The sequence below is a fragment of the Felis catus genome, chromosome C1 (assembly GCF_018350175.1).
Source record: "Felis catus isolate Fca126 chromosome C1, F.catus_Fca126_mat1.0, whole genome shotgun sequence".
Classification (NCBI taxonomy): Eukaryota; Metazoa; Chordata; class Mammalia; order Carnivora; family Felidae; genus Felis; species Felis catus.
In genome coordinates, this window is record NC_058375.1 from 15,016,439 (window position 1) to 15,042,590 (window position 26,152).

Below are 26,152 nucleotides of genomic sequence, written 5' to 3' on the forward strand. Positions count from 1 at the left end.
AGGTTAGGATTTTAACACCTCCATTTGGGGCAACACAATTCAACCCATCACACCTACTTTGTCCACTGTGAACATCACCCATCACTTAATACTCCTCTGAGTCTCGATTTTTTTTTTTTCTCCTAAAGCTGTTGCCAGGGACATGACGGCTCCCGGCCCTGTGACTCCCGAGGTGCCCTTTGAACCATCACAGCCCCCAGTCATTGAGGGCTTAAACCCCACTGTCTGCAGCACTCCAGAGAGCTTCGAGGAAAAGTTCCTTCACAAGACACGAGAACCCAGTGGTACCCATAGGCTGCCTGGGCGCGGTGGCTGCCCTAACCTATGGGGCCAGAGTCCCGGCTCTCAGCTCATGACACACACCCAGATCATGGCCCAGGACTTCACGGTCGCAACCATTTTGCTGGGTCTGGCTGCATCTGCTATGAGGTCTGGATCCTGAGCCCGAGACCTGGCCTCCTTGAAAGCTCCCCAGAGATCATTCCCAGCCCCAGGAGCAACCACCAGTCCTGCCACCTGACTTATTCCCTCATCTTCCCTGACAAGTAAGTCCCTGCATCAGTCCGGGAAGAGGTGGCCAATTGTGTAACTGACACATGTTTTTTCAGGAATCTCAGATTCGGTTCAGTTTGGGTGTTGCATACTTCTGTTTGTGCATACTTCTGTTCACTTTCTCCACTTCCTACTTAATAGACTGATCCACTTGGGTGTAAAAAAAAAAAAAAAAGTATTCCTCTTCGTCTCCTGTCATTTGGGAAGCTTTCTCCAACCCACCTCCCCACCACTCCCTCCAGACAACAGGTGTTCAGTATGGCCACGGGCCCCAGTATCTACTCATGTGTTAGGGTGCTTTACACCCATCCACTGACTTGTCTGTCTCCCTCCCTGGACCGCGAAGTCCTCCAAGGCAGTTTCCAAGTCTCGCTCACCTCCCATTCCCTAGCGCCCTGCACAGGGCCCGGCACACAGTCCTCGTGATAATATGAACTAACACTAGTTGAGCACTTACTATGTGCCAGTCAATGTACTAGGAGTTTTACATTGATTACCTTGCTTTACATTGATTACCATTGATTTACATTGACTTTTTACAACAACCCTAGGAAGTAGTATGTTAGTCTAGAGGCCATGGGATTGCCAGAAACAAAACTCAACCAAGCTTATGCAAGAAGCGAATTTATTGGTTCAGTTGAAAGGAAGTCTGGAAGTGTGTTCATGGCCAAATCCAGACACCCAGAGAAAAATCAGGGTGTTCCCCCCCACCCATCTCTCAGCTCTGCTTTTTTCCACATGGCTTCACTTTACAAGTAAGCTTTCTCTACCCAGGGGGCAGTCTAGCTGTCAGCAAGAATCAGATCCTCCTAGTTGAGGAACCATGGCGGGAGAAACCATCAGCTCCCACTGCTCAGCTGGAAAGCGAGGTCTGACTGGCTACCCTGTGCCAACTGCCTACACCTACCAGGCAGTGGAACACAGTGACTAGCAGCCCACCAGATGGTCTCCCCCACAGGAGCCACAGTGAAAGAAACGGGAAACCTTCTTGAGCAGAATGGGGTTCCAGGCACCATGATCCACCATAGTGGGTACCACTCCCGCCCCTTGTATAAGGAGGCTAGAGGGGCCCCGAGTGATGAGCCATCCTGCCTAGATGCACAACTGGTAATAAGAGGCTGAAGAAGGATTCAAACTGTCTGGTCTGATGCCAAGAACTGCCCCCCACCCCAACACTGGTCCGTTATGCCGGTTCTCGGTGAGTTCTGGCACAGACCAGAGCGCACGATTCATTCAGATGGAGGCAAACAGACTCGGGTTTGAGATCCCCTTCTGATCTCCATGAGCTCAGGTGCCCTCATCAGTAAAATATGGGCAGCAAAAACCTACCTTGTGGTGAGGACTGCATGAAATAATTCAAACCATGCATTTAGCACAGGGTCTGGCACGTGCAAAGAGCTTAATAAGAGTTAGCTGTTACTACGAGTAACTATTCGTTGAGTGAAGAAGTGAGTTGATGGCATCTGAGCTCTAACGGAGGGACTGGGTGGCTCCCCTCACAGAGGAAAGGCTTGGGGTGGGGGGAGGGCTTTGGCCCTTGACAGTCTCCACCACCACTCAAAACACCTCTCTCAGAGGGGCGCCTGGGTGGCTCAGTCAGTTAAGCCTCCGACCTCGGCTCAGGTCATGATCTCCCGGTCCGTGAGTTTGAGCCCTGCGTTGGGCTCTGTGCTGACAGCTCAGAACCTGGAGCCTGCTTCAGATTCTGTGTCTCCCTCTCCTCCTGCCCTCTCCTGCTTTGTCTGTCTCTCAATAATAAATAAAATGTTAAAAAAAAAAAAATACCCTCTTAGATGCTCCTATTCTTTGAGCTGGGCAATTAACTTCTCCTAATTTTATGTGGAGTGGAAATTAAAGCACGGTTAGAAAATGTTAATGTGATTGACCTAAAACTTAGCTCTATACTTGTTTCCAGGCCCACTCTCCCCTTTCAGATAGCCACTCCAAGCCCCTTCTGTAAGGAATTCTAGAACTACTGCTGGCTCTCCCAAAACCCATACAGCTGGGTTTGCAATGGGTACTGTCCCTACTTGTGACCAAGTGCAGGCAAAGAGCTTTGAAGAGGCCAAGGCCATAACTTGCCTGGAGGCCATCCAAGTTCTCTTGATGCTATGGAACCAAGGAGTCCAGCCCCAGTCCTGGGTAGGTCTGGGCTTAGCTGGTGTGAGTCAAGACAGGGCAGGGGACAGGAACAGCACCACCCACGGGGGTTCCCGACAGGCCTGGCAGGCCGGCAGGGCCTCTATCCCTCATCCTGTTGCAATTATACGTGGCCCCCAAAAGCCTTAGAATTATTTCCATGTGGAATGGGTACACATGGTCCCCAGACACCCTTTGCTTTCTTTCCTGGAACCCTAGGAGAGGGCCCCTTGGGGTAGCTGGGTAGTGCAGGGATAGAGAAGCCAGGGGGACACGGTTGGTTTCTCTGCCAGCCCTGCTTCAGATCCAAGAAACTGCACTAGATGCCAAACGTGTAGAACCAGAAGAAAATTCCAACAGCAGGCAGGAAGGAACCAGCTGCCTCTCTAAAGGCTGGATGTGTAGAAAGGGGGTGGGGGAAACCTGGCGGGAAGAGGAGAGACGAGGGGAGAGGAAAATGAGGCCAACTTTGCCCAGTTTGCCTGTATCTCTACATGGTGAGAGCTCCTGGCTATAGGACACGAAGATGCTGGGCTGCACAGCCCAGAGATGTCAGCATGCAGGACAAGGACACCCGGCCTCATTTTCTCCCCACCTTCGACCTTCCCCCCTTCCTCTTCCCCACCCTCTATCCAAGCCCTCAGAGAAGCTGCTGACTCACTCCTGCTTGCTGGGGGTCTGTGGACATTTGGACGCCTCTGGACACTCTATCTGGTGTTCTCTGCCTTTCCTATGTGATCTTGGCCAAGTCACTTAATGTCAATCACCCCATCTGCATGGAGTCACAAAGCGTGCTACTGTCATGATGTCCCAGGACCCTCTAACCACGCTCACCGTTCGCACATTATCTCATTTGATCCTCACGACAACTCTGCAAGACACTGTGAGTGCACCCACCGCACAGATGAAGAAACTGAGACCGCAGAGAGAGGTGGTTATTAATTTCCTAAGGTTGTATGGCTAATAAATGGAAGAACTGGACTTCAAATTTAGGTCCACTAAACTCCAAAGCTCAAGCTCTTCTATAATCCGAGGAGGTAGAACAGAGATGATCACTCTCCTCGCTGTAGCAATGACGAAACTGGCTCAGAGAGGTCAAAGAACCGGCCGGTGGTTGCACACGTGGAAAGTGGTGGTGTCAGCATGCAAAACCCGTTTCTTTGGCCACCAACCCAATGTTCATCTTGCCAGCAAAACAAATGAGGAGGCGTGAGTCGATGACCTCAGAGGCTCCCTCCGGCGGGGATACTTTTAACTTCTGGGTTAAGACCGGAGTTGGAAGGAAAATGGGTGAAAATGAAGAAGCAACTTGGTCTTACTGCTTTAGCTCACGCTCTGCCTCAGGAAGCCAGAGTGGCTGCTCCAGCTCTGCCCTTTCAACCTCTTCACATCCCCCAGTGAAGAAGAGGGTCATTCAACAAACAGGGGCATTTCAACCTTTGGAGCTTGGACTCCCCAGGACTCACCCTGACCTTGACCCCCAGCAGCCTCTTTCCTGAGGAGCGTGTGTCCACAGTCGCCCCCTCCACAGGGGCACCCATGTCCCGTCCCACTGGCCCCTCAGTGTGTCAGCAGTGAGAGTGGTCCCCAGGGGAGAGGGGGAGCCCGCGGGGGCACGGTCGCATTCTTTACGCTGGGCCGCCCACCACACTCTGGGACCCGGACCTGCGGGGCGGGAAGGGGGGTGGGAGCTGGGGGTGGGGCGGGAGGTCCCTCTCCAGGCCCCGCCCAGCGCCCCGCAGGGACGCGCGCCGCGGGGGGAGGAGCCAGCGTCGCGCGGGCCTGGCCGGCCGGCCGGGGACTGACTTCTGCGCCTCCGCCGCCCTGGGGCACAGACATGGCCCAGGAGCGTCCCGCCTGCGCCCTGGAACCCGAGCTCGTCCAGCGGCTGCTGCTCTCCTGCCGGGAGGCCAAGAAGTCCGCTTACTGTCCCTACAGTCACTTCCCCGTGGGCGCCGCGCTCCTCACTCGGGACGGGAGGATCTTCTCCGGTAAGGACGGCGCCCCGGTCCCCCCTCGGCCGCAGCCCGGGCAGGTGGTCGCAAGAGGACGGGCGGGAGCCCGCAGAGCAGAGGGCAGCACTGGCCGCTCCCAGTGACGCTGCCACTCGCCCCTGCCCTGCCTGCTGTCCCGGACCGTGGGGAACGCAGGTGCTGCTCGGATGCAGCGACGTCCAATTCTTAGAGGACTGGGAAGCCAGAGGTGGGACGGGGAGGGAAGTTGGAAGGGGAGGCCATAACTCAGTGCTGGGGGGAGGGGGGAGAGAGTTGATACTTTCTGACACACACACACACACACACACACACACACACACACACACACACACCCCGCCCCCACCGTCTTTGTGGCGCCCTCCTAAGGCTTCCACAGGTTTTATCAGCAAGGCCTCCCCTCGCACCCACTGACCTCCGTGTTATGCCCACTTTTCAATGAAGAGACTGAGGACCAGAGAGGTGACACGACTTGGTCAAGGTCGCACGGGGCACTGGGGGTGGAACCCAGGGCTGAGATCCCCCAGACCCTGCTTTCTTCACGTCACTTGCTGTGCTAGGAAGGAAAATGAGGAACCGAGGCCAACAGCCGGTGACTTGTTAGTGGACTTCAGGGCTTGCAGAGGGCCTTGGAGGAAGCAAGGAGGCCAGGCGAAGTTTGGGTGACCAGCCATGAGTGCTGGCCTGGGGAGGGTGGGAATTGGAGTCAGCACTCATCTGTTCCTAAGCTCCTTTTCTTTGGTTTGTTGGTTTCATAGAGAAAGCTCACTCGAACAAAAGTTCAGACTTGTTTTCGCTGAGCTGGGAGGCATTTTCATTCAAAAGAGCGGGGCACCGTGGTGAGAAAGTGGCAGGGAAGCCATGCCCCTCCCCGCCACTCTGGGGGCAGATGAGAATTGGCACAGTGGGCAGATGGGGACACCCAGCCCTGCTGCCCAGAATCTGCCTCTGCCTGGCAGCGGCAGCTATTTAAAGGAAAAGATCTCACCTTTGAGGTTCTTTCCGGTTTCACGAGTTACCTGAATCTCAAACATCTTTGAGCAGGAGAAGTAACCTGGAGTCCCTACGTGAAAGGGTGGTGAGGAATGCTCTCCATTGACACAACCCGGCAATCGCAGAGAACGGAACTGAGGCTCACAGAAGCTAAACGCCCGAGATCACAGAGCTGGGATTCTAATCCGGAGTTCCCCTGACGCCAAGGTGGCTACTCTGTAGGGAATCCAGACTCTCCATGTGTCTAGTGCGAATTCAGGCCTGGCCCGGTGGCTCAGATGAGTATTAAACATTAACCACCACCACAAACAACACTGCAGCCCACACTGCCCCGTGGCTCCAGGGTCTTAAACATCGAATCAGCCGTTGGTTCTTTCCAGTGCCTCTTTGTATGGATTCATTCATTCAGCAAATATTTGCTGTGTACCGTGACGTGCTGGGTAATGTGTGGGCCAAGCCCCGGGGATAGCGCCACGAGCAGAAATGGCATCGTCTCTCCCCCTGTGGAGGTCCCTCCTCTTACACAGGTCATGGTTCAAAAGGGAGGCCTCGACCGATGACTGCAGGAGTGGTTGAATGAGGTGAGCAGGAGTGTGGCCTATTTAAGTTGCGGGAAGGAACCTGGTTGTGCAGTGGGGATTTTAGTGATGCCCCCTGGGATGGGGCGAAGGCCCTGGATTAGGGGCTGCTGGGTTTGAATCCTGGTGCTGCTCTTTATCAGCTGAGGGATGCCGGGCAACACCCTTCACCCAAATGTGCCTTACGCATTTGTCGAGCCGAAGACGGTGTGCCCACCTTTCTGGATGGCTCCGAACAGAGCTGCTTTGCCCAGCCCAGCACGGCACCAGGGTCCTCCCTGATGGCTGGTGCCTGTTATCATCAGCCCTGGAACCTCAGGTTGTGAGGCTTTAAGCAAGTCGATGCCTGTGACTAGCCCAGTTTCTGCCGCAGTGGCTGCTTCTCCTTCTGTTAAAGGTATTGTTCTATCATTACTATTTGGAGGCAGCTTCTGGATGACTTGTGAAGGCCAAGCATTGCCACTGAGATTTGATGAGGTAGGAAGTAGGGAACCAGGGATGTGAAGAAGAAGAAGAGTAACATGAAAGTAGAGTTCAAGGACAGTTGGTCTGACAGGTACTCAAGGAGGGCCAAGACAGAGGAGAGAGTGTCAGGGGGAGGATGTCTGTCTTATTTGCTGATCGTCCACAGGACCAGCGCATTGCCCAGCCTGTAATATGTCCTCCGTTGAGGTTTGTTGAGTGTGCGAATGAATGACTCAGGCTGGGGCAGTGGCCATTGGAACAAGGAGGAAGGAAAGACCTGAGGAAAACCATCTGGGACAAATGGGCTGGGCTCGGGATGAGCAGTGTAGAATGAAGGAAAGGAATATGGTTCTAGAGTTTCAGCCAGGTAGACCAGGGGCATGAGGAGGCACTGACCAAGGTGGGAGCTGGAGGCAGAGCTGGGTGGTGCTGAGGACATCACGGGCAGGGACCGACAGCAGTAGTAATACCTACAACGCGCTGATCATTCACTAAGCACTTGGTATGGAAGATCTCTTGTAATCTCACAGCCACCACATGAAGGGAGACGATGAGTGTCACGTGTTGCAAGTGACAGAAACCAAGCAGAACCATTATGGGCAAGAGTAGATGGTATCTCCAGGACAGTTGGATCCAGGAACTCCGATGTCACCATGTCCTTCTTTATCCTCCTGGGTGCTTGCTTCTTTCTCGTATCCTGTAGGTGGGCTTTCTCCAGGCATCAGGGGACATGAGTGCAGGCAGCCTCTGGTCCATATTCTTTTACAGCCTCAAAAGCAGAGAGGAACGAACTCTCCTCAGGGTGCCTGGGTGGCTCAGTCAGTTAAGCATCCAACTTTGGCTCAGGTCATGATCTCACAGTTCGTGAGTTCGAGCCCTACATTGGGCTCTGTGCTGACAGCTCGGAGCCTGGAGCCTTCTTTGGATTCTGTGTGTGTATCTCTCTCTCTGCCCCTCCCCCACTTTGTCTCTCTCTCTCTCTCTCTCTCTCTCTCTCTCTCTCTCTCTCTCAAAAATAAACATTAATTTTTTTTTAACATTTATTTATTTTTGAGACAGAGAGGGACAGAGCATGAACAGGGGAGGGGCAGAGACAGAAGGAGACACAGAATCTGAAACAGGTTCCAGGCTCTGAGCTGGCAGCACAGAGCCCGACACGGGGCTCGAACTCACAGACTGTGAGATCATGACCTGAGCTGAAGTTGGACGCTTAACCGACCAAGCCACCCAGGCGCCCCAAACATTAAATTTTTTTTTAAATTTTTTTTTTCAACGTTTATTTATTTTTGGGACAGAGAGAGACAGAGCATGAACAGGGGAGGGGCAGAGACAGAGGGAGACACAGAATCGGAAACAGGCTGCAGGTTCTGAGCTGTCAGCACAGAGCCCGACGCGGGGCTCGAACTCACAGACTGTGAGATCATGACCTGAGCTGAAGTTGGACGCTTAACTGCCCAAGCCACTCAGGCGCCCCAAACATTAAATTTTTTTTTTAAATCAAATTCCCTATTTAAAAAAAGAAAGAAAAAAGAAAGAAAGAAAGAAAGAAAGAAAAGAAAAGAAAAGAAAAGAAAAGAAAAGAAAAGAAAAGAAAGAAAAAGAAAGAAAGAACTCTCCTTCACTAGCTGGAGATGGAAAAACTCCAGGGAAGAGCTCTGATGGGTCCATCTCCAACCACATGCACATCCCTGGGCCAATCACTGTTGTCATGATAGAGCAGTGTGATTGGCCCAGCAGCACATCCCTTCCCAGTGGGGGCTGGGTGGGTCTGTTACCACAAGAAGGAGTGTGGAACTGCCTGAGCAAAAGCCCAAGGCACCCGCTACGAATGAGACAACGGAGGTCGTGCTCTTTCTGCCGCCCCATTGCCGCAGGGTGCACGTGCAGACAGGGACAGAGAAAGTGTGCTGAGAGAGGGGGACAAATGGAGGGCATTTAGCCAGGATCCCTGGGTCTCCTTCTGTAGATGGAAAGGGAGGGCAGATGGTAGTAAGGCAGGGCCTGGAGAGGAGGGGACCTAGAACAGTCAGAGGAAACCTGACAGGGCACATGGGGCGGGGGAGGGGGATTAGAGTTTGTAGTTGATCGTGGGACAGGTCTGCCCAGCTCGTGACTTTCAACAGCTGCACCAAAGCCCAGCCCGTGTGGAGTTTCCCTCCTCAGAGGCCACCGGTGTCTCATTCAATTCAAAAACAAATCTGACAGCCTTGTTGTCATGGTCTTGTAATAATGGTCCTTTCCCCTCGATGCTGACTGACCAGGGCCTTGTGCCCTCCCGGGGTTGGGCCACCGGGAGGGTGATCGATCCCAACAGTTACCTTCTGTGATTGCTGTGGGAGAGCTGTGGGGAGAGGAGGAGCCCACGGGGGGAGGCAGAGCTGCAGAGGGAGAGGGGGGTGGGGACACAGAAGAGATAGGGCAGCAGGGGGTTGGCAGGGACAGCCAGTGTCTGCACAACGCCAGATAGGAGGTGGCAGAGGAGAGTCATGGAGACCACTCTTTCCTGGCACCCCCCCAAGGGATGAGCGAGTTTGTCCTTGGGACACTGGTCTATCTCCCTCACTCCTCCCTGGAGGAGCTTCACACTCTATACGCCCCTTTGCCATTTAGGGGAAAAGCCACTTTACTGGATCAGCTGTCATGAATTCTGAGAGGAACAAGCTGCATTTCTAAAAAGATTCTTTTTTTTTTTTTAATTTTTTTTCAACGTTTATTTATTTTTGGGACAGAGGGAGACAGAGCATGAACGGGGGAGGGGCAGAGAGAGAGGGAGACACAGAATCGGAAACAGGCTCCAGGCTCTGAGCCATCAGCCCAGAGCCCGACACGGGGCTCGAACTCCCGGACCGCGAGATCGTGACCTGGCTGAAGTCGGACGCTTAACCGACTGCGCCACCCAGGCGCCCCATAAAAAGATTCTTAAAGATGTCCTGGTCAATCGCTGAATCCAGCTTGTCTGGGCTTTAACCTTTAAATCTGGTCCTTCATCGCCTTCCCTTAGGCCAGCCCCTGGCCTCCCCTTCTCCTCCAGGACTGCTCTCCAAGCACCCTCCCCACCCCTGACCCCTCATAGCACTTCCTGGTAAGTCAAAGCAGGTGTCTCTAACTGGCTTCCTGTCCGTACAGCCCTCCTCACACCTACCACACCTGTCTTCCCAGCTCATCCATTGGTCCTCTCCACTGTCACTCAAAAACAGCTCATTACGAAGAGGAGCTTCACTAAAACCCCTGGGCTCTGTAGTTGAGCTCGAATATAATTCATATATGATACTGTGCGTTGCCTGTGCAGTGGGCTGGGAGGTGGCAGTGTGGAAAGAGTGTAGTATTGCTTCAAGCCCGTGGACGTGACATTTTTCTGGTTCGGTGATTCTCAAATACGGTCCCAGACCTGTAGCCTCAGCACCTCCTGGGACCTTGCTGGAAATGTGAATTCTTGGGATCTGACCCAGACCTACTGAAGCAGAAACTCCAGGAGGAAAGAGGAAGGTTGAAAAAATTTTTTTTCTTTTGAGAGAGAGAGAGAGAGAGAGAGAATCCCAAGCAGGATCCACGCTGTCAGCTCGGAGCCCGATGCAGGGCTCAATCCCATGAACAGAAACCAAGAGTCAGATGCCTAACCAATTGAGCCACCCACGTGCCTCTGAGAAACCTCTTTTAAGAAGCTGTCCAGAAGATGCCGACGCCCGCTGTGTGTGACAAGGACCGCTTTAACTGTATTTAGGTCCCTCAAGAGAGAGGGTGCTCAGAAGCACTGCTCTTTTCTCTGGGTGGCCAGGCCCAAATCCCCTCTTTGGAACTTCTTTCCTTGCTAATGGCTTGATCACATCTGACCCTCGCCCTGCCTTAAGCGCCAAACCCACTCTAAAACATGTCCTCGCTGAACTGCCATAGAGAAAAAGGACAGCCCTTCGTATCTGACAGGTCAGGATGTGAGTCCAGGCTCCCTGCCAGCAGCCTCAGCCTTTACCTTCTCTAAAATGGGGTTATAACAGCCTCTGCCCTACAGGGTTGTTAAAAGGGTCAACGACACGATACAGATAGAAGTGTTCCACGGAGTGCCAGGCAGATAAAAGAAAAACAATGAAAGAAAAGAAAAGAAAGCAGTAATGACAGCCCTATCATCCTGGTGTTATTTGGTCCAATCTTACAATTGTGGATTCCTAACTTGGCATCTTACCAGCCCGTCCCGCACGTGTGTTTCAGAGTAAGTGAAGGCCACACTGGCAGTGGCGTTGCTTTGCCTGGCCAGACGACAGTCTGTTTTCTGCGCGAGGGAAGCAAAACGAACCCGTCTGGCCTTTCTTGATCAGAGTACACGGCCGAGGCCTTTCTTCCCATTTTTTCTTTTTCTCTTTTTGAACAAGAGGAGGAAACTCCACTTGAACTTGCTGGAGGCCCCACATGAAATTATAACTTTGCACCTTAGAGGTCTAGCACCCCAGTGGGGAATCACAGTCATTGAAGGGCGGAGAGAGTCTCACAGGCCTCATTGTTCCAGGCCCTGGGCATTCTGCACCCAGGAGCCCCCGCCCTCAGGAGGTTTACACTGTGACCTCAGAATTAGACAATAAAGACGTTTATTTCAGGAAAGTGTCAAGGGCTGTGATGCAATTAAAGCAGGAGAAATGGACCGAGAGGGTAGGAGGCCATGAAGGGAGGAGGCACTCTGAGACAGGATGACCATGGCAGGCCTCTCTGAAGAGGGGACATTTGAGCAGAGACAGGAGTAGGGTGAACCATAGGCATGTAGGGGAAAAGAGTTCCAGGCAGTGGGAACAGCCGGAGCAAATGCCACGTGCCAGGAGGGCGCTTGGCATCCTTGGAGAACAGCTAGAAGGCCGGCAGGCCTCAAGGGCAAAAGGAGATGAAGTCTAGGAGGTAGGCAGGTTGGCACCAGATTAGGTAGGACCTTGTCGTCGCGGAAAGGATTTCAAAGTGCCTGAAGGACAGAGGCAGGGCCGCTGTCACACCTTATCCAGCAGGAGTAGAAGCTCAGCCACACAGGCCTAAAAAGGCCAAAAAGCTGGACTTTTGTGCCATTAATAGCAGCAGCTGGGCCACTGCCCAGCACTTAGTCTGCGCCACGCTTTGTGCTAATTGCTTTACGTGGGTGGTCTCAACCCCTCCTCCCGCGAGTTCTCCGAGGAAGGCGCCATCGCTTTCATTTTACAAATGAGGATACTGAGTCTTGAGGAGGCTTTAGTCTCTTGCCCAAATTCTCAGGGCCAGTGGGGCAAAGGGTCCCAGGGGCGGAAGAGAAGCCAGGGCCTCTTTCTGCAAAGCTCTGTTTGGGCAGTGGGGTGGGTGAGTGGGCTCTGGCCCTTTGAAATTTTTAGACACAGTTAAGGGAAATTTCTCTCGATGAGGCCACTCTGAATTTCAAATGCAGCCACAGGCAGTTGTCCTGAGGGACTAGCCTTCTGTGAAACCCAAGATTTATGTGAATCCCGCTTAACAGGGAAAGTGTCCCTGAGGGACAAGGCAGGGCTGGGATGGTTGCCAAGACAGGGAATGAAGTGGCGGGACAAAGTTAGCAAGGATCTTACTCTGGGAGAGGCAGAAGTCAAATGCAGCCAGGCCAAAGTCAGCAACAGTGGGCCAGGGCAGGCAAGGGCATGTTTAAAGGAAGTCATTTCAGGCAGGCACCAAGGAACCTGGCCGGGGAGACTAGGTGGGGACCAAAAGAGGCGTATTCATTTATTCATTTAACTTCCGTTGACCCTGAGAGAGGGCCGGTTATCCCGGCTATAGTGACTCACATAGGAATGTGAACAAAGCTTGCTCGAAGTCAAAAACATGTGGCGTTCAATAAATGTCTCAATCATTACTTTCAGGGTTGCAACTCCCTGATCGCTCTTGGTCCCATCTCCCAACTGTATTAACTGACATCTGTGTGGTTGTAAACAACAGACCCGCCCGCTAACTAGTTTAGACAAAAGGAGGGAGTATTGGCTCCTAAAAGTTGGGGAAGAGCTGGCGCGTAGCCGGGCCTTCGGGGGCAACTGCGCCAAGCCAGACCCTTTTCCAGTCTCTCTCATCTCATCTTTCATCCATTCTTTAGTGTGTCCATTTCATTGTCTCCTAATGGTCTCCTCCGTAATGAATGGAAACCAGGCCACCAGCAGGTCTCAAGCCCACTCTCTCAGTCTGCGAGAGAAACGGAAGTTCCGGCACAGAGAATTCTGACTGGCTCAGTGTGGGTAAGGTGCCCGGCTCTGATTGGCCCAGTGAGTTTGGTGCTCAACTCTGATTGGCCCAGCGCGGGTCAGGCGCGCAACCTTAGACCAATAAAAAAAAGTCACGCGAGAAAAAGATGGCCGCTCCCATCTGTAAGACGCGTTGAGAACATAGGTGAGGGTCATTCCCCTGGGGCGGGGAAGGAGAAAGGTGCTACATTGCCGAAACAATAGATGCTCGCTGTCATCTACCCTCTGGTGCCCAGTAGGGACACCCGTCCTTCTTCCCAAAAGTGGAATTCCAAACCTGTTCCCACCTAACACCCCACAGCCAGTCCATGTGCCACTGTTAGTGAACACATTTATCCTGTCCTAGCAAGACACTTGCAGCAGAGGTACCCAGCCCAGGGGATGGCAGGCTGGGGCAGGCCCTCTAGTGACATCCATTCCTCGCCATCAGTTGGACATGAACACCTGCGATCCTGAGAACCATGATGATGTTTAATGGAGCAAATGATTAATCGAACCCCTCCAAAGAACATCCATGTAAATAATGCAAGGACAGAAAATTCTGTGGGCAAAATATATGAGGAGATAAAGACCAAACAATTTCCAAATTTGGTGAATTCAGGAGAAACAAAATCCTGCATAATCACTTAGAAAAAGGGAGTGCCATAGGTAAGGAACAGTCGCAGGTGATGAAACAAAATATACACAGTGACTGGAACACGATGGCTGCCTAACTTCTTTCATCTAACAGACCAGGGGGTGGGCTGCAGTGCTGGGCATACGGACTGTTCTGCTCTGCTGTGTTCCACACAGTTGTTCAGGCGATCAAATTCCTTCTGTCTTGATGTCCTGCCATCGTTAGAGTGGTGTCCACATCCACGTGTTCAAAACTGGCACATCCATGTTCCAGAGCCTGGGAAAGGGAAAGATGAAGCGGGGGAACAAGCATTGTCCCCACAAAAATGTCATCTGGAAGTTGTACCCGTCACTGCCATTCATATCTTGTTGGCTAAAACTACAAGGCTACACGAAGTTTCCAGGGAGACCGGGAAATGTGGTCGCCGGCTGGGTAGTCATGTGCCCCAGTCAACTCCAGTGGCTTCTAGTGGGAGAGCGAACCTTGGGAACGGTTAGTCTTTGCCACAGAACTGGCTGTGGCCTGTAAGTATCTGTGTACATCCTTCCACACGTAGGACCCACTTACCACCTTCCTAAGGGAGGCAGCCCAAAGTCCCACTCAGTCACTGCATCCAGCTCTAAGAGCAGGATCTCGAGGCGGAGCGGTCTCCTTCCTCAGGTGTAGATGTGGCCCCCCTGGCCTACTGGCCCCAAAACTAAAAGGTAATCATCCACACCTCACTTCACACTCCCACAATATTCAGTGTGGAGTGGGAACAGGAAAGAGTAGGACAGAGTAATAGTCACCAACTTTCCCAACGGGAAAAGGAGAAGAACAGGGCACACACGGTGGCCACCAGCCTGTGCAGTTATCAAACTTGCCAGGCAGTTCTTGTGAGAAGACTCCCCACCCTGGCATGCACTCTGCCTTCCCTTTCTGCCCTGGCGGCAACCCCTTGTCCCTGTCCACTGGGGACCCAGGCTCTGCCCTCTGGGAGCTTCTTCCCTGATCATCCTGTCATTGGCCACACATCTGAAGTGGGTTTTGGAGAGAGTGACCTCCTTGGGGGCACACAGCTCTGTCAGCTCACTTCTGATGGTAGGGTTTGGGGGACCCAGGAGTTTCTTTAGGGACTGAACGATCACAGGGTTTAACAGGGCAGACTTTTGGCTTCTCTGGCTAGCCAATTCTATCTAAAACTTAGAAACCTTCTGGTCTGTTTGCTTCCAGTCATTTCTGAACTGGAGTATCACACCCAAAGATCCTTTCTCGGCAGAGTTCTTAAACCTGCCAACTCCCCTTTTTTTTTTTTACTGACTGGCTTCCCTGCCTGGCCCATCCCTGGGTCCTTTTGATAGTGACTGCCTTAAGCCTTGAAACAATAGACTGAGAAGGTGACGCTCTTCATCAGCTGTTTGCCACAGGGCTGTTCCCATTGTCAGGTAGAAAGACCCCATTGGTAGGCAATGAGTAACATAATCTGCCCTCCAGGTTATTGCAGGGTGGGGCTTTACCAAATCATCTGCCACAGAGTAACAAAGCCAACAGCTCTCCACCTTGCCACATCTGTATTGCCCAAGTCCATGTGTTTTAGATGTTTTTTATTAAAGCCGCACCTCACTCTGAGTCCAAATTTGTCTATCAGATCTAGGTAAAGCTGCTATAACAAAAATCCCCAAATACAGTGAGTCCAACATGGCAGAATTCTCTTCTCTCACATAACAACTCAGAGTAGGCAGTTGTGCCAGGGCAAATAGGCATCTCAACTCTGCTCTATCCTTGAGTTGGACCAGGGTCCCTAGTGCCTTCTCTCTTGTGGCTTCTCCATCCCTATGATCGTAAACCACATGGTCAGAGCTGTCCCACCTCATCCCAGCCTGTAGAGGGTAAAAGAAAGGAAGTAAAGGGCAATCAGTCAACCTCTTTACAAAAAATGTGATCCAGAAGTTTCCCACCTCACTGTGGGCCACATGCCATTGACCAAAACTTAGTCACGTAGCCATACCATGCTGCAGAGGAGTCTAGGAAATACGGTCTGTAGCTGAGCAGCCATGTGAGCAGCCATATTGGAATAGGGGGTCACTCGTATTACTTAAAGGAAGAAGAAAATACATGCTGGGGAACAATATCTCTGCCTCACAGAGAAAGGCAAGCTATAAAGAGCACATCTCAATAGTCAGGGGGAAGCTCAGCTTCTGTGGGCATTTGTTCATGGCCTTACCTCCCTGAAAATGGGGAGTTTGTTAGTCAGCCAATCTGAGTATGCCAATGTTTTATGTCATTGGGAATAGGCTTTGCCCCTTGTCCCCCAGGAACACTCCTGAAAGGGACACTGGGGAGAAATCCCTTGCTGTGAACTCTGCTACCTTAGCAGCATGCCTCCCATTGGAGGGCTGGGATTGCCCTAAGGCTTGTGCAATCACAGACACCTTTTGCAAAGCTTGGGAGTTCCTTGTTTGTTAGTTTGTTGGTTTTGACAGTTCGTTTTGCAACACAACTCACGGGGAACTCGGTTGAACCCTGATAGCTGGTCAACAGCACCGAAAATTTTGCGCAGGCCCAATCGTTGAAACTTCTGTCTCTTAGATCTGGGGCTGGGGGCTCTGCTCATCTTAAGGCTCAGTATCTCCCTTGGCCTTGACGTTTGCTGGGGCGATGGGGCTAGGTTCATCTGCTTTGCTCTGCTGCCCCTGCTCCCCGGCTGTGCTTCAAGACAGAGGCATTGGGTGAGTGACAAGGGTGGGTGTTCTGGGAAGGGCCATGGCACCAGTGTCCCAGCACTTCCTGTCAAACTGCCCACTCTGAGTAACAGGTCCCTCCCTGCGTTGGAATGGGGTAAGCCTCTTACTCAACACCTGCCATGGGAAGTAGTTCTTCTGGAAGTGTCATTGGTTCCCTCCTCTCTTCTCAGGGTGCAACATTGAAAACGTCTGCTACCCAATGGGCATCTGTGCGGAGCGAACCGCCATCCAGAAGGCTATCTCAGAAGGGCACAGGGAGTTCAGGGCAATTGCTATCTCTAGGTAAGTGGTGGGAAAGGCAGGCTGCTGCTGTATTCATCCATCTATTCCACCATCACTCACCACACGTGTGTCATTCATCCGTTCATTCATCCAACACATTTATTCTGTACTTCCTGCGTGCCAGGCACCGTCGGGCTTGACAGAGTGCCGAGGATAAAGAGTTAAGTCAAAAACGGACTCTGCCCTCAGTGAGCCTACAGAGCAGGTAAACAACCGAGACACCTCTAACTCAAGGGCAGGTGGGGTTTTTGCTCTAGTGACAGTACAGACAACAGAACGCCGACAAGATACAACAGAAAGGCAGCATAGAAGCCTAAAGCCAGAGGGACCTGAAAATCACCTGGTATAGACCCCCTGGCCACTACCCCCATTTTACAGATGAAGAAACTGAGGCCCAGAGAGGTTGAGCAACTTTCCTGGGAATTGGTGGCAAAGCTGAGACCAAACTACATCTCTGGAGTCTCACTCTGGGCTCATTCCACGGCACCATGCTGTGCCAGGACATCAAACACTCTTCCCTGCTCTCTTTGAGCTGCCCCGGGATCCTTCGCTGTGAGAGCTGACTACCGCCCTTGGCATTGCCCACCTCTAAGTGCCAAGAACCAGGCTACCAACGCAAGCTGGTGGGGTGACAGCCAGGTAAACCCGGGTTACAGTTCACACACTAATCAGAGTCCAGCCCAGGTCCTGGCTGAACAATAATAGCATTAACCTACTCTCTCTACATGCCTCAAACATAAATATCCAAGTTCCCATGTGCAGACCCTCACAGGATGTTCGTTGAGTTCTTGTTGGCCCTGGACCCAGACTCAGTGGCTTCAGGATTTGAGCACGTGAGTGGGCTCTTTTGCTAATTTGGACCCTGTTACGCTTCCGATTTAATAGTGAGTTGCTCTTGCGTGTACCTTTGCACTGTGAGAGAGTTTTCTTAGCAAATTAACGGCGCAGGGAAAATGCCACGGGAAATGTTTCATCCACCCAGAAAGTGGGTGCATGACTGACCAAGTATTGGTTTTCAGGACATCCAGGTGCATGGGTTCCGTACTAGGAGTGAAGCACCTCTTCATTGTGGTGGCACTAGAGGGCCTTGCTGGCAGAAATGCAAGCCTCCAGAAATGCAGGGACCCAGCGCAAGGCCAGCAGGGGCCGTGTGACAGAAACAAGCTCCCGTTTCTTTATAGCTTTGTCTCAGTCTGATCCCGAGGCAGACCAGGTTATTGAAGGTGATTTTCCTGAGTAACTGAAGGCAAGGTGCACTTAGGGAGAAGGTCGGTCCCGGCTTCCCAGAGCCCTCCCTGTCACCAAGGTCTGTCCTGGCTTCCCTTCGGCTTTGGGAGGAATAAATGAGGCCATGCTGGGAACATTTTGTGCAGATGAGCAGAGCTCAGGATGTGGATTGCGCTTTATTTAAAAGGGGGGAGGGGAGAGCAACTCAATTCCAAACCTGATCCAAGAAAATAATGATATTCTGGGTGAAAAAGAGGCCAAAGTCAACAAAAGGATAATGGCACGGTGGCCTCGCTCTGTTTAGAATGTTCTAAATGAAACTCTCCTTCTCCTGGTCATTATCTACTTTTAAAAAGGCCTGGGTATCGCTAGCGACGATTAGCAAATCTCCTTATTTACATAAAACCTGCATTTTTCTAGCCACCCAACTGCTCTGCTCCAGGGATTCAGCCTGCACCAGCATCCCTGAGCCAGAAATGTAGTCATTATTGCACTAATGACTTGTTAAATTGAGAGCGTGGGGTTTACAAGATGAGTGGAAAGTGCCAGCTCCCTCGTTAACACTGACGGGTGTGAACGGTTTCAGAGAGCCCCTTCGAGATCTCCAGAATGCAGAGTGTGGGGCCCAGGCTGGGCTTTTGCTAATGGGGAGTTAAGCTTGTCCCATGGGGGCCCCAGCATAGCCATCAAAGCCGAGAGGTTTCCAGCCCATCGCGTCTGATAAGGATGGCCTCAGGGCGTGACCAGAATCAGCACAAAGCAGGGAAACTGTCAAGCCCAGCACAGCACAGGGCAGGAGAGGTGGTAGGCGTCCTGCTGCACCCAGTACGTTCTGGGATGCGTCTTCCTTCAGCCTTTTGATTCTTACTCTAGGAGGGAATGTTGAGTAATGATTAAAAACCCTGGCTCCAAGGTTAGTAAGACCTGGTTTCACATCCTGCTCCGCTGTTGCCCGCAGTTGTCCTCCGCTGAGGATCTGAGCTCAGCTTTTCATCTGTAGAAAGGAGGAGAGGAATGCTGACCCACTGGGCTATTGTGAGGATGCGGGAAGTGATTTCTGTAAAGGTCTTGGCCCAGAGTAGGCAACAGATTAAAACTATCGTTTTAGGGACGCCTGGGCGGCTCAGGTGGTTAAGCGCCTGACTTCGGCTCAGGTCATGATCTCACCATTTGTGGGTTCGAGCCCCGCATCCGGCTCTGTGCTGACAGCTCAGAGCCTGGAGCCTGCTTCCGATTCTGTGCCTCCCTCTCTCTGCTCCTCCCCTGCTCATGCTCTGGCTTGCTCGCTCGCTCTCTCTCTCTCTCTCTCTCTCTCTCTCAAAAAATAAATAAATAAAAAGAAAACTATTGTTTTAACCTTATCCTTAACTACTTTTGCAAGCTGAAGACTACCAAAGGCAGGGTCCACAGATCCTGGGTTCAAATCCTGGTTCTGCCACTTAGTAGCTCTGTGACCTTGGGCAGGTCATGTCATCTTTCACCATCTATAATGTGAGGACAATAAAAGTATCTACACAGTCCCTACCTTATGGGGTTGTTAGGGGATTAAATGAGTTGATGGACCTAAGGTCCTCAGCACAGTGCCCGGCACAGAGAAGTGCAGTGTGAGGTAAGGGTAAGCCAGTGTCGTGGTCAGGCTCTCTCTCAGCTCTCAGAGCTACGCTGCCTGGAAGCCATATCTTGTGACTTTTGGTGGTTGAAGCCTAAGCCAAATCCAACTTCCCACTGGAATGCATGTTCACCCCACCCCCTTGAAGACCCTAATACAGGTCACTTTTTCCAGGGAAATGTTCTTTGGGAAGCTGGCCACGCATGTCACAAGATTGAGAAAGGAAGTGGTGAGCTTGGCAGGGGCCAGATAATATAGGGCCTTAGCGGCCACGGAAGGGAGGTTGAATTTCACTCAGAGCACCTCTCCCACGGTCGTAACCACAGCCTGCCTGTGTCATAGTACTAACATGCGGACTTTATCTCCCCTCCCAGACAGTACTAGACCCCTGAAGGCAGAGATTCTCCGATTGGTCTTTGTTTCCTTTCCCGTGCCTGTCTGGCATTGTCAGTCTGTGTGGAAAGAAGTAAAACAAAATAACACAGTCTAGCCTCCAAAGATCCTATGGAAACCCGAGCCGGAGCCTGGTAATCACAAGGGTTACTTTGGCTGCGTGTGCATCCTGGGCAGGGGTCCCCACCCTCTCACGTCCCCATGGGCTTTTGTTCTGAAGCTGGGAGCATGCTCAGAGAGGACCCACCTTTCCATGGAGCAGAACCTTTCTTTGACTGGAATCCCACATACAACAGCGAGTTATCATGAGGATAAAATAACAACCCATCACTGTCTCCTCCCTCAGCTGCTTTATGCAGTCCATGCCAGCTATGGCCATATCCACTTGACACATGGTTGGTTGGTTTGTGGTCTGGCTCCTCTCACTAGTGAAAGTCTCCTGAGTGCAACGAGTTTCGTCTATTTTGTTCATTGCTGTATCCCCAGCCCTGATAGTGCCTGGTACGAAGCGCCAATAAATATTTGTCGATTAAAATGAGGTAATAGGGGTGTCTGGGCGGGTCAGGGGGTTAAGCGCCCGACTCTTGGTTTGGGCTCAGGTCACGATCTCGTGGTTTCATGAGTTCAAGCCCCACATCGGGTGCTGCCCTGGTGATGCGGAGCCTGCTTAGGATTCTCTGTCTTCTCTCTCTTCTCCCTCTCTGACTCTCCCCCACTCATGCTGTCTTGGTTTCTCCCAAAATAAGTTACAAAGTAATAATAATAACTTAAAAAAAATAAAATGGGATCCTGCATTTCAGTGTTTCGCTGGATGCCTGGGACATTCTAGGCACATATCAAGTAAAAGGATAATCATTGTTAATATATGTAATTTTAAGTTATGGTGTATAAGTTATATATAATAAATCTGTATATCATAAGGCACTGAAATTCAGACAGAGCTTATATGTGCAAAGGAATAAGCGCCTAGTAGTGCAAGCAATAACAATATGTGTAGAACACTCTAAAGTTTACAGAGTGCTTTCTGCCCTTTATTTCATTTTATCTTCTAGCATTCCTGGGAAGTAGGTGACATGATTTCCCTTGTTTTACAAGCCAAGAAATGCACGTTGGATGGGTAAAAACGACTTGGTTCAAGTCACTCATGGTTAGCGAAAGGAGGAGCTGACCAAAAACTAAAATTTAAGCCCAGTGTTCTTGCAGAGATCTCACAGAGTTGTGCGTCTAGAAGAGCAGGGATGATGGTGGCTGCTGGCGTAACCTCTGGTCCTCTGGCAGGCTTGGCGGTTCCTACTGTTCAGTTCACCCTTCGTCCTGCTCAGAGCTGGAGGACTGCCTGTAGGTGCCTCGATTCTGAGAGGCGAAGGAACCCGTTTTTCTCTTTTGACTCACACCGTTTTTTTCATGCCACAGGGCCTTTGCATATACTATTTCCTTTGCCTGCAGCACAGAAAAACGCGAGCCTTCAGAGTACCACCTCTGTTAGTTACTTAGTTTCACTGAACCTGTTTTCTTGCAGGTAAAATGGTCCTTCTGACACTCAGGTTGTCCTGGAAAGTCAAAGAAATGGATATCGAGTGCCTGGCACAGATCTTGGCACACAGTAGGTGCTCACTAACGGTGATTTATGAACTCTGCATTTCCTCCAAGGACCGCACCGAACGCCATCTCCTCCACAATATTCTCTGTTGTTCCTCAGGCAGGGATTGTCTCCTCTCACTGTGCATTCTTATTGCATTTTGTTTAAAACGGTAACTCATTTAGTTATCTATTTGTCCACTGGGCTGAGCGATCTCCTGAAGGCCAGAGACCAGTTCTTCTTCACCCTTGTGTTTCTGGAGTGTGGGCGACAGCAAGTGCTCACTAAACATTTTCCAAACGCGCTAATGAAAACAACGGGCCTGCCCGTGGCCTTGCCCCCTTGGAGGCGTGGAAAGCCACCTGGTGCTTCTTCTGAGCCTCTGCGACACCATGCGTCTGTGAATCAGAAACTGCTTGGCGGGGTTTGACTTCATCAGGCCAGAACTCAGGGCCTGCATTTCAGTAATTGTCCTCATGCCTCAGGAGAGATTGACCCATGTTTGATTCTCTTTTTCCCGCAGTGACCTCCAGGATGATTTTATCTCACCATGTGGAGCCTGTAGGCAAGTCATGAGAGAGGTAAACACCTTTCTTTTCTGGGAAATATAAACTAGGTGCGTCCCTGCCTTTCTAGGCCGTGGGAGCAAAGCCAGGCTGCCAGCCAGGTCACACAGCTGCTGTCCTGTTTGCCCTGTTGGCTGACATCTAAGCTGTCCCAAGCCTGCGTGAATCACTGGAAATTATTCTTTCATCCAGTAGCTACTTGAGTCAGTATCTACTGTGTGCTAGGCCTGACCGAGCTCTGGGGAGACAGCAGTGAAAATACAAGCCAGGCCTTGCCGTCATAGTTCACAGTCTAGTGCAGGAGGCAGGCAGACAACAAATAAGGAGCAAAATAAACAGAGTTTCTGAGAATGATGAGGGCTGTGGAGAAGAGAATGCAGAAAAAGGAGTCAGAGATCAACAAACATTGGCCCAGGACAAAACCAGCCCCCCACCCCTTACTTTTGTAAATAAAGTTTTATTGGCACACAGCCACGCCCATTTCTTCAGATTTTGTCTATAGCTTCTTTGGCCCTGCAACAGCAGAGCTCAACAGTTCTGACAAAACCCTGTGGGCTGCCGAACCTAAAATGTTTCCTGTCTGACCCTTTACGGAAAAATAGTTTGCCAACAACTACTTTATTTTTTTTTAATGTTTTTAATTAATTTTTGAGAGAGAGAGAGAGAGAGAGAGAGAGAGAGAGAGTGTGTGTGTGTGTGTATGTGTGTGTGTGTGCAGGGGAGGGGCAGAGAGAGAGGGAGGCAGAGGATCCAAAGTAGCCTCTGCAATGACAGAAGAGAGCCCAGTGCAGGGCTTGAACTCACAAACCATGAGATCATGACATTTGAGCAGAGATATAAATAATAAAGAACGAGGCAGACAAAGGTCCACAGGAGGAGATTTCCAGGCAAAGGAACCAGCAAGTTTAATGCTCATACATTTGGTGAGTTTGATTAAGTTGGAAGAGGGCTAAAGAGGCTAGAACGCGGCAAGTAAAGGGTAGGGGTGACGGGGCAGGGCCTTATAGGCCACGGGACAGAGGGGATATTGTATTCCAAGAGCAAAGGGAACTGAATTGTACCCTTAAAAATGGTGAAAAGTAGATTCAATGAGAGCCAGGCTGGCTCAGTTGGTTAAGCGTCTGACTCTTGATTTGGGCTCAGGTCATGATCTCACAGTTCATGAGATCAAGCCCCACGTCTGGCCCCGAGCTGGGCATGGAGGCTGCTTTAAGATCCTCTGTCTCTCTCTCCCTCTGACCCTCCCCTGCATGCCCTCCTTCCCTCTCAAAACAAAACAAAACAGAACAAAACAGAACAAAACAAAATGGATTCAATGAGTTCTTATTCTTGACTCAGTGGAAGTTTTTTATGTGTGTACATTTTGGGGAGGGGTGGGTTGTCAGCTTTCACACACTCTCAAAGAGGTCTGTGTCCCCCAGAGTCCCAAAAGGTTAAAGCCACCGTCTTGGAGAATCCCACAGGCTTGTGAGCTTCCATGTGACATCATCGGTCCTTCTAAATACAGCATCTCACTTAATCTCCACCCCAGCCTATGGGAGAAGTGTGGGTGGTTACCCCCACTTCTGAGAGGAGTAAAATGACCTGCTGAAGGACACACAGCCAGATGGTGGTAAGCTGGCATTCGTGGCCAGTTCTGGCTGACCGCAAGGTCCATGCTCCTCACAGCCGCCTCCCTGTGTTTATGGTTCTAGGACGAGACAAATTCTTTTCAGCCCCAGAGGAGATGTCATGGTGCTTGTTTCACGGGGGCTTCTGCTTTGGAGTTGTTTAATTCCGGGGGGGTGGGGGTGGGGAGAGAGGGGGTAACAACCCCTTTCATTTGCCTTTGTGCCGTGGGCTTTCAGAGCACGTGTCGAACGATGCAAATATCTCCATTTTCTTTCTGCTTCTTGCCAGGCCTGCCAACCAGACACGGTTAGCAGAACTCCCTTCCCAAATTCAGCTGAAAATGCCACCATAAAGCCACTGAGTTCACAATATGGACGTCATCGCCATATTGGGGGCAGGGGGGCGGATAGAGGGGCAGAAATGGCTGCCCAGCACCTTGTCATGTCCAAGGCCATGCAAGGAAACCACATCAGGATGCCAGCCCCCTGGCTCCCAAGGCCCCAGCTTGGTCCAATTGCTCATTGCTGTTTTCTCCAGACAGAGTAGACGTTGGCAAACGAGAGAAGGCGGATGAAAAAGCCGAAAGGAGGGAGAGGCAAAACTGAAACCAAATTGCAAGTAACAAGAGCGGAAGCTCGGGGGCCGGGGACCTGGCGCTTAGAGTCGCACTGCTCGGCTTTCATCTGTATCCTCAGGCAGAACCTGCCAAGCAGAAAAATCGCCTTCTTTAAAGCATTAATTAAAAAAAAAAAAAAAAAAAAAAAAAAAAAAAAAAAAAACACACACAAAATCCAGGGGTACCTGGGTGGCTCAGTCGGTTAAATGTCCGACTCTGGGTTTCGACTCAGCTCGTGATCCCGCGATTTTGTGGGTTTGGGCCCTGCGTCAGGCTGTGTGCTGACAGTGCGGAGCCTGCTTGGGATTCTCTGTCTCCCTCTCTCTCCACCCCTCCCCTGCTCGCTCGCTCTGTCAAAATGAATAAACGAACATACAAAAACAAAACGCCGAAGACTGATGTGCCTGGAAATGATGTAGTGGTTCGGACAGAAGCACAGTAGAGCTGCAGAGCTGAGCGGTCACGAACAGCCAAGTAACCAGTAAGAACGGCTTCCATTAACTGAGCACCTACTGTGTGCCGGGCACCGTGTACAGGTGCCTTCCACCCATGGTAACACGACAGCCAGGCTGAGCCCCAGTTTGTTGAGGCCAACTTCGGGGCTCTGCATCACACACAGCCGTCTTCCTGCCTGATAGGTTCCTCGGTTCTCAAAGTCATTTCACAGATCAAGACACGGAGCCCCGGGGAGTTTAATCATTTGCCCAAGATCAAACAGCAAGCAGGTGGTAGCTCCTGGGAGTGGGAGAGACCAGGGGTGGGGGGACAGATTTGGGTTAAAATCTTTGCTTTACTGGTTTTGCCCTGCTAAGCCTAAAATGGGAATCGTAATAGCACCTACCCAGGGACGCCTGGGTAACCCGGTCATTTAAGCTTCTGGCTTCTGCTCAGGTCATGATCTCACAGTTCGTGGGTTCGAGCCCCGCGTCTTTCCCTCTCTCTCTCTCTCTCTGCCCCTCCCCCACTTGCACTTTCTCTCCCTCTCAAAAATAAATAAATAAACTTTAAGGAAAAAAAAATAACACCTACCTCCAAGGGCAGAGAGCGAAATCACACGTGGGCAATATCTGGTGTGTGGTGAGGCAGGCAGGCATCTGCTCGTGCTTGTGAAGAGAAGGTGCTTTAAGGAAGCAGATCTTAGCTGTTGTTTGTCACAGCAGGTGCAGGTCTGGCCCTGGGGGTTAGATGTTCCTCTGAAGCCCTGGGTGGGTCTCTCATCATAGAACAGATCGTTCGTTGCCCTTCAACAAGGTGCCAAGCACTTCTACTAACTGCTCGACAGACATTCTCTTGGTGGCTCCTTCCTCAAGCTCGCTGGGCCAGGTATGAGTATTGCCATCCCCATTTCACAGATGAGAAAACTGAGGCACAGAGAGGAACGTTAGACAGAGGTGGAGCCAGACTCAAATCCAGGTCAGTCCCAGCCCCTCGGTCACGCTGCCTCCCTCACGCTGGCTTTGCCTCTTTTCCAGTTTGGCACCAACTGGGCTGTCTACATGACCAAGCCGGATGGCACATATGTTGTCAGGACAGTCCTGGAGCTGCTACCTTCCCCCTTCGGGTCCTTGGGCCCACAGAAGATCCAGTGAAGGTCGGAAAACACCCACCACCTGGAAGAGCCTGGGTTTTCGCGTGTGCTTGAGGAGACAGCCGCCCGGAGAACTTGATGAAGATGTTCACACAGACCTGGGGACATCGGCCAAATGGGCCCCAGCCCTTCCGGGGGCTGGGCAGACGAGGCTTTTTCCAAATTACACTCAAGCATGACGGTCTTCACCTGAACCGATAAAGCGTTTCATTCCATCCTGGACCAACGTCCCTCCTTGCAACCCACCTTGTCCTCTCCGGGACAGGACCACCCATCCCTTCCTTTCTTTCCTGCGGTCCCTCTTTAAAATTCCAGCCAAGTCTGGACCTCTTCCCTGTCAGCCTTCCCAAGGTCCCATCCTGTTCTGAGTGACTTTTCTAATTATAGACATCACGGAACATCCCGATTCGGGAGTGCA

The 26,152-nt window shown here is 51.4% G+C and overlaps 1 protein-coding gene, 1 long non-coding RNA gene and 1 pseudogene across 3 annotated transcripts in view; 2 read left to right on the forward strand and 1 right to left on the reverse strand.

The window, feature by feature from the left end:
• LOC109502135 overlaps positions 1-12,932 on the reverse strand; it is a 26,985-nt gene extending 14,053 nt beyond the window's left edge. Inside the window, exons 1-2 of one of the 2 annotated variants that reach the window (XR_002160534.3) lie at positions 10,896-12,930; positions 5,671-7,487 (exon numbers count right to left, since the gene is read on the reverse strand). This is a non-coding gene — a long non-coding RNA (uncharacterized LOC109502135). Of the gene's footprint in view, positions 1-5,670; positions 7,488-10,895 lie in introns of both variants that reach the window. The other variant, XR_006583971.1, reaches the window with a different exon arrangement.
• LOC123379499 lies at positions 40-971 on the forward strand (annotated as a pseudogene).
• CDA (cytidine deaminase) lies at positions 4,454-26,152 on the forward strand. Its single transcript, XM_023258241.2, has 4 exons — positions 4,454-4,682; positions 16,434-16,545; positions 21,877-21,934; positions 25,619-26,152. The coding sequence occupies exons 1-4, from the start codon at positions 4,529-4,531 to the stop codon at positions 25,733-25,735; spliced, it is 441 nt and encodes a 146-aa protein (XP_023114009.1). The 5' UTR covers positions 4,454-4,528; the 3' UTR covers positions 25,736-26,152.

Excerpts from the sequence above, each read along its gene's own strand:
- CDA (XM_023258241.2), top strand. The coding sequence starts at position 4,529 with ATGGCCCAGGAGCGTCCCGCCTGCGCCCTGGAACCCGAGCTCGTCCAG. Across the intron at positions 4,683-16,433 it reads GGACGGGAGGATCTTCTCCG|GGTGCAACATTGAAAACGTC; the intron begins GTAAGGACGGCG and ends CTCTCTTCTCAG. Across the intron at positions 16,546-21,876 it reads AGGGCAATTGCTATCTCTAG|TGACCTCCAGGATGATTTTA; the intron begins GTAAGTGGTGGG and ends TTTTTCCCGCAG.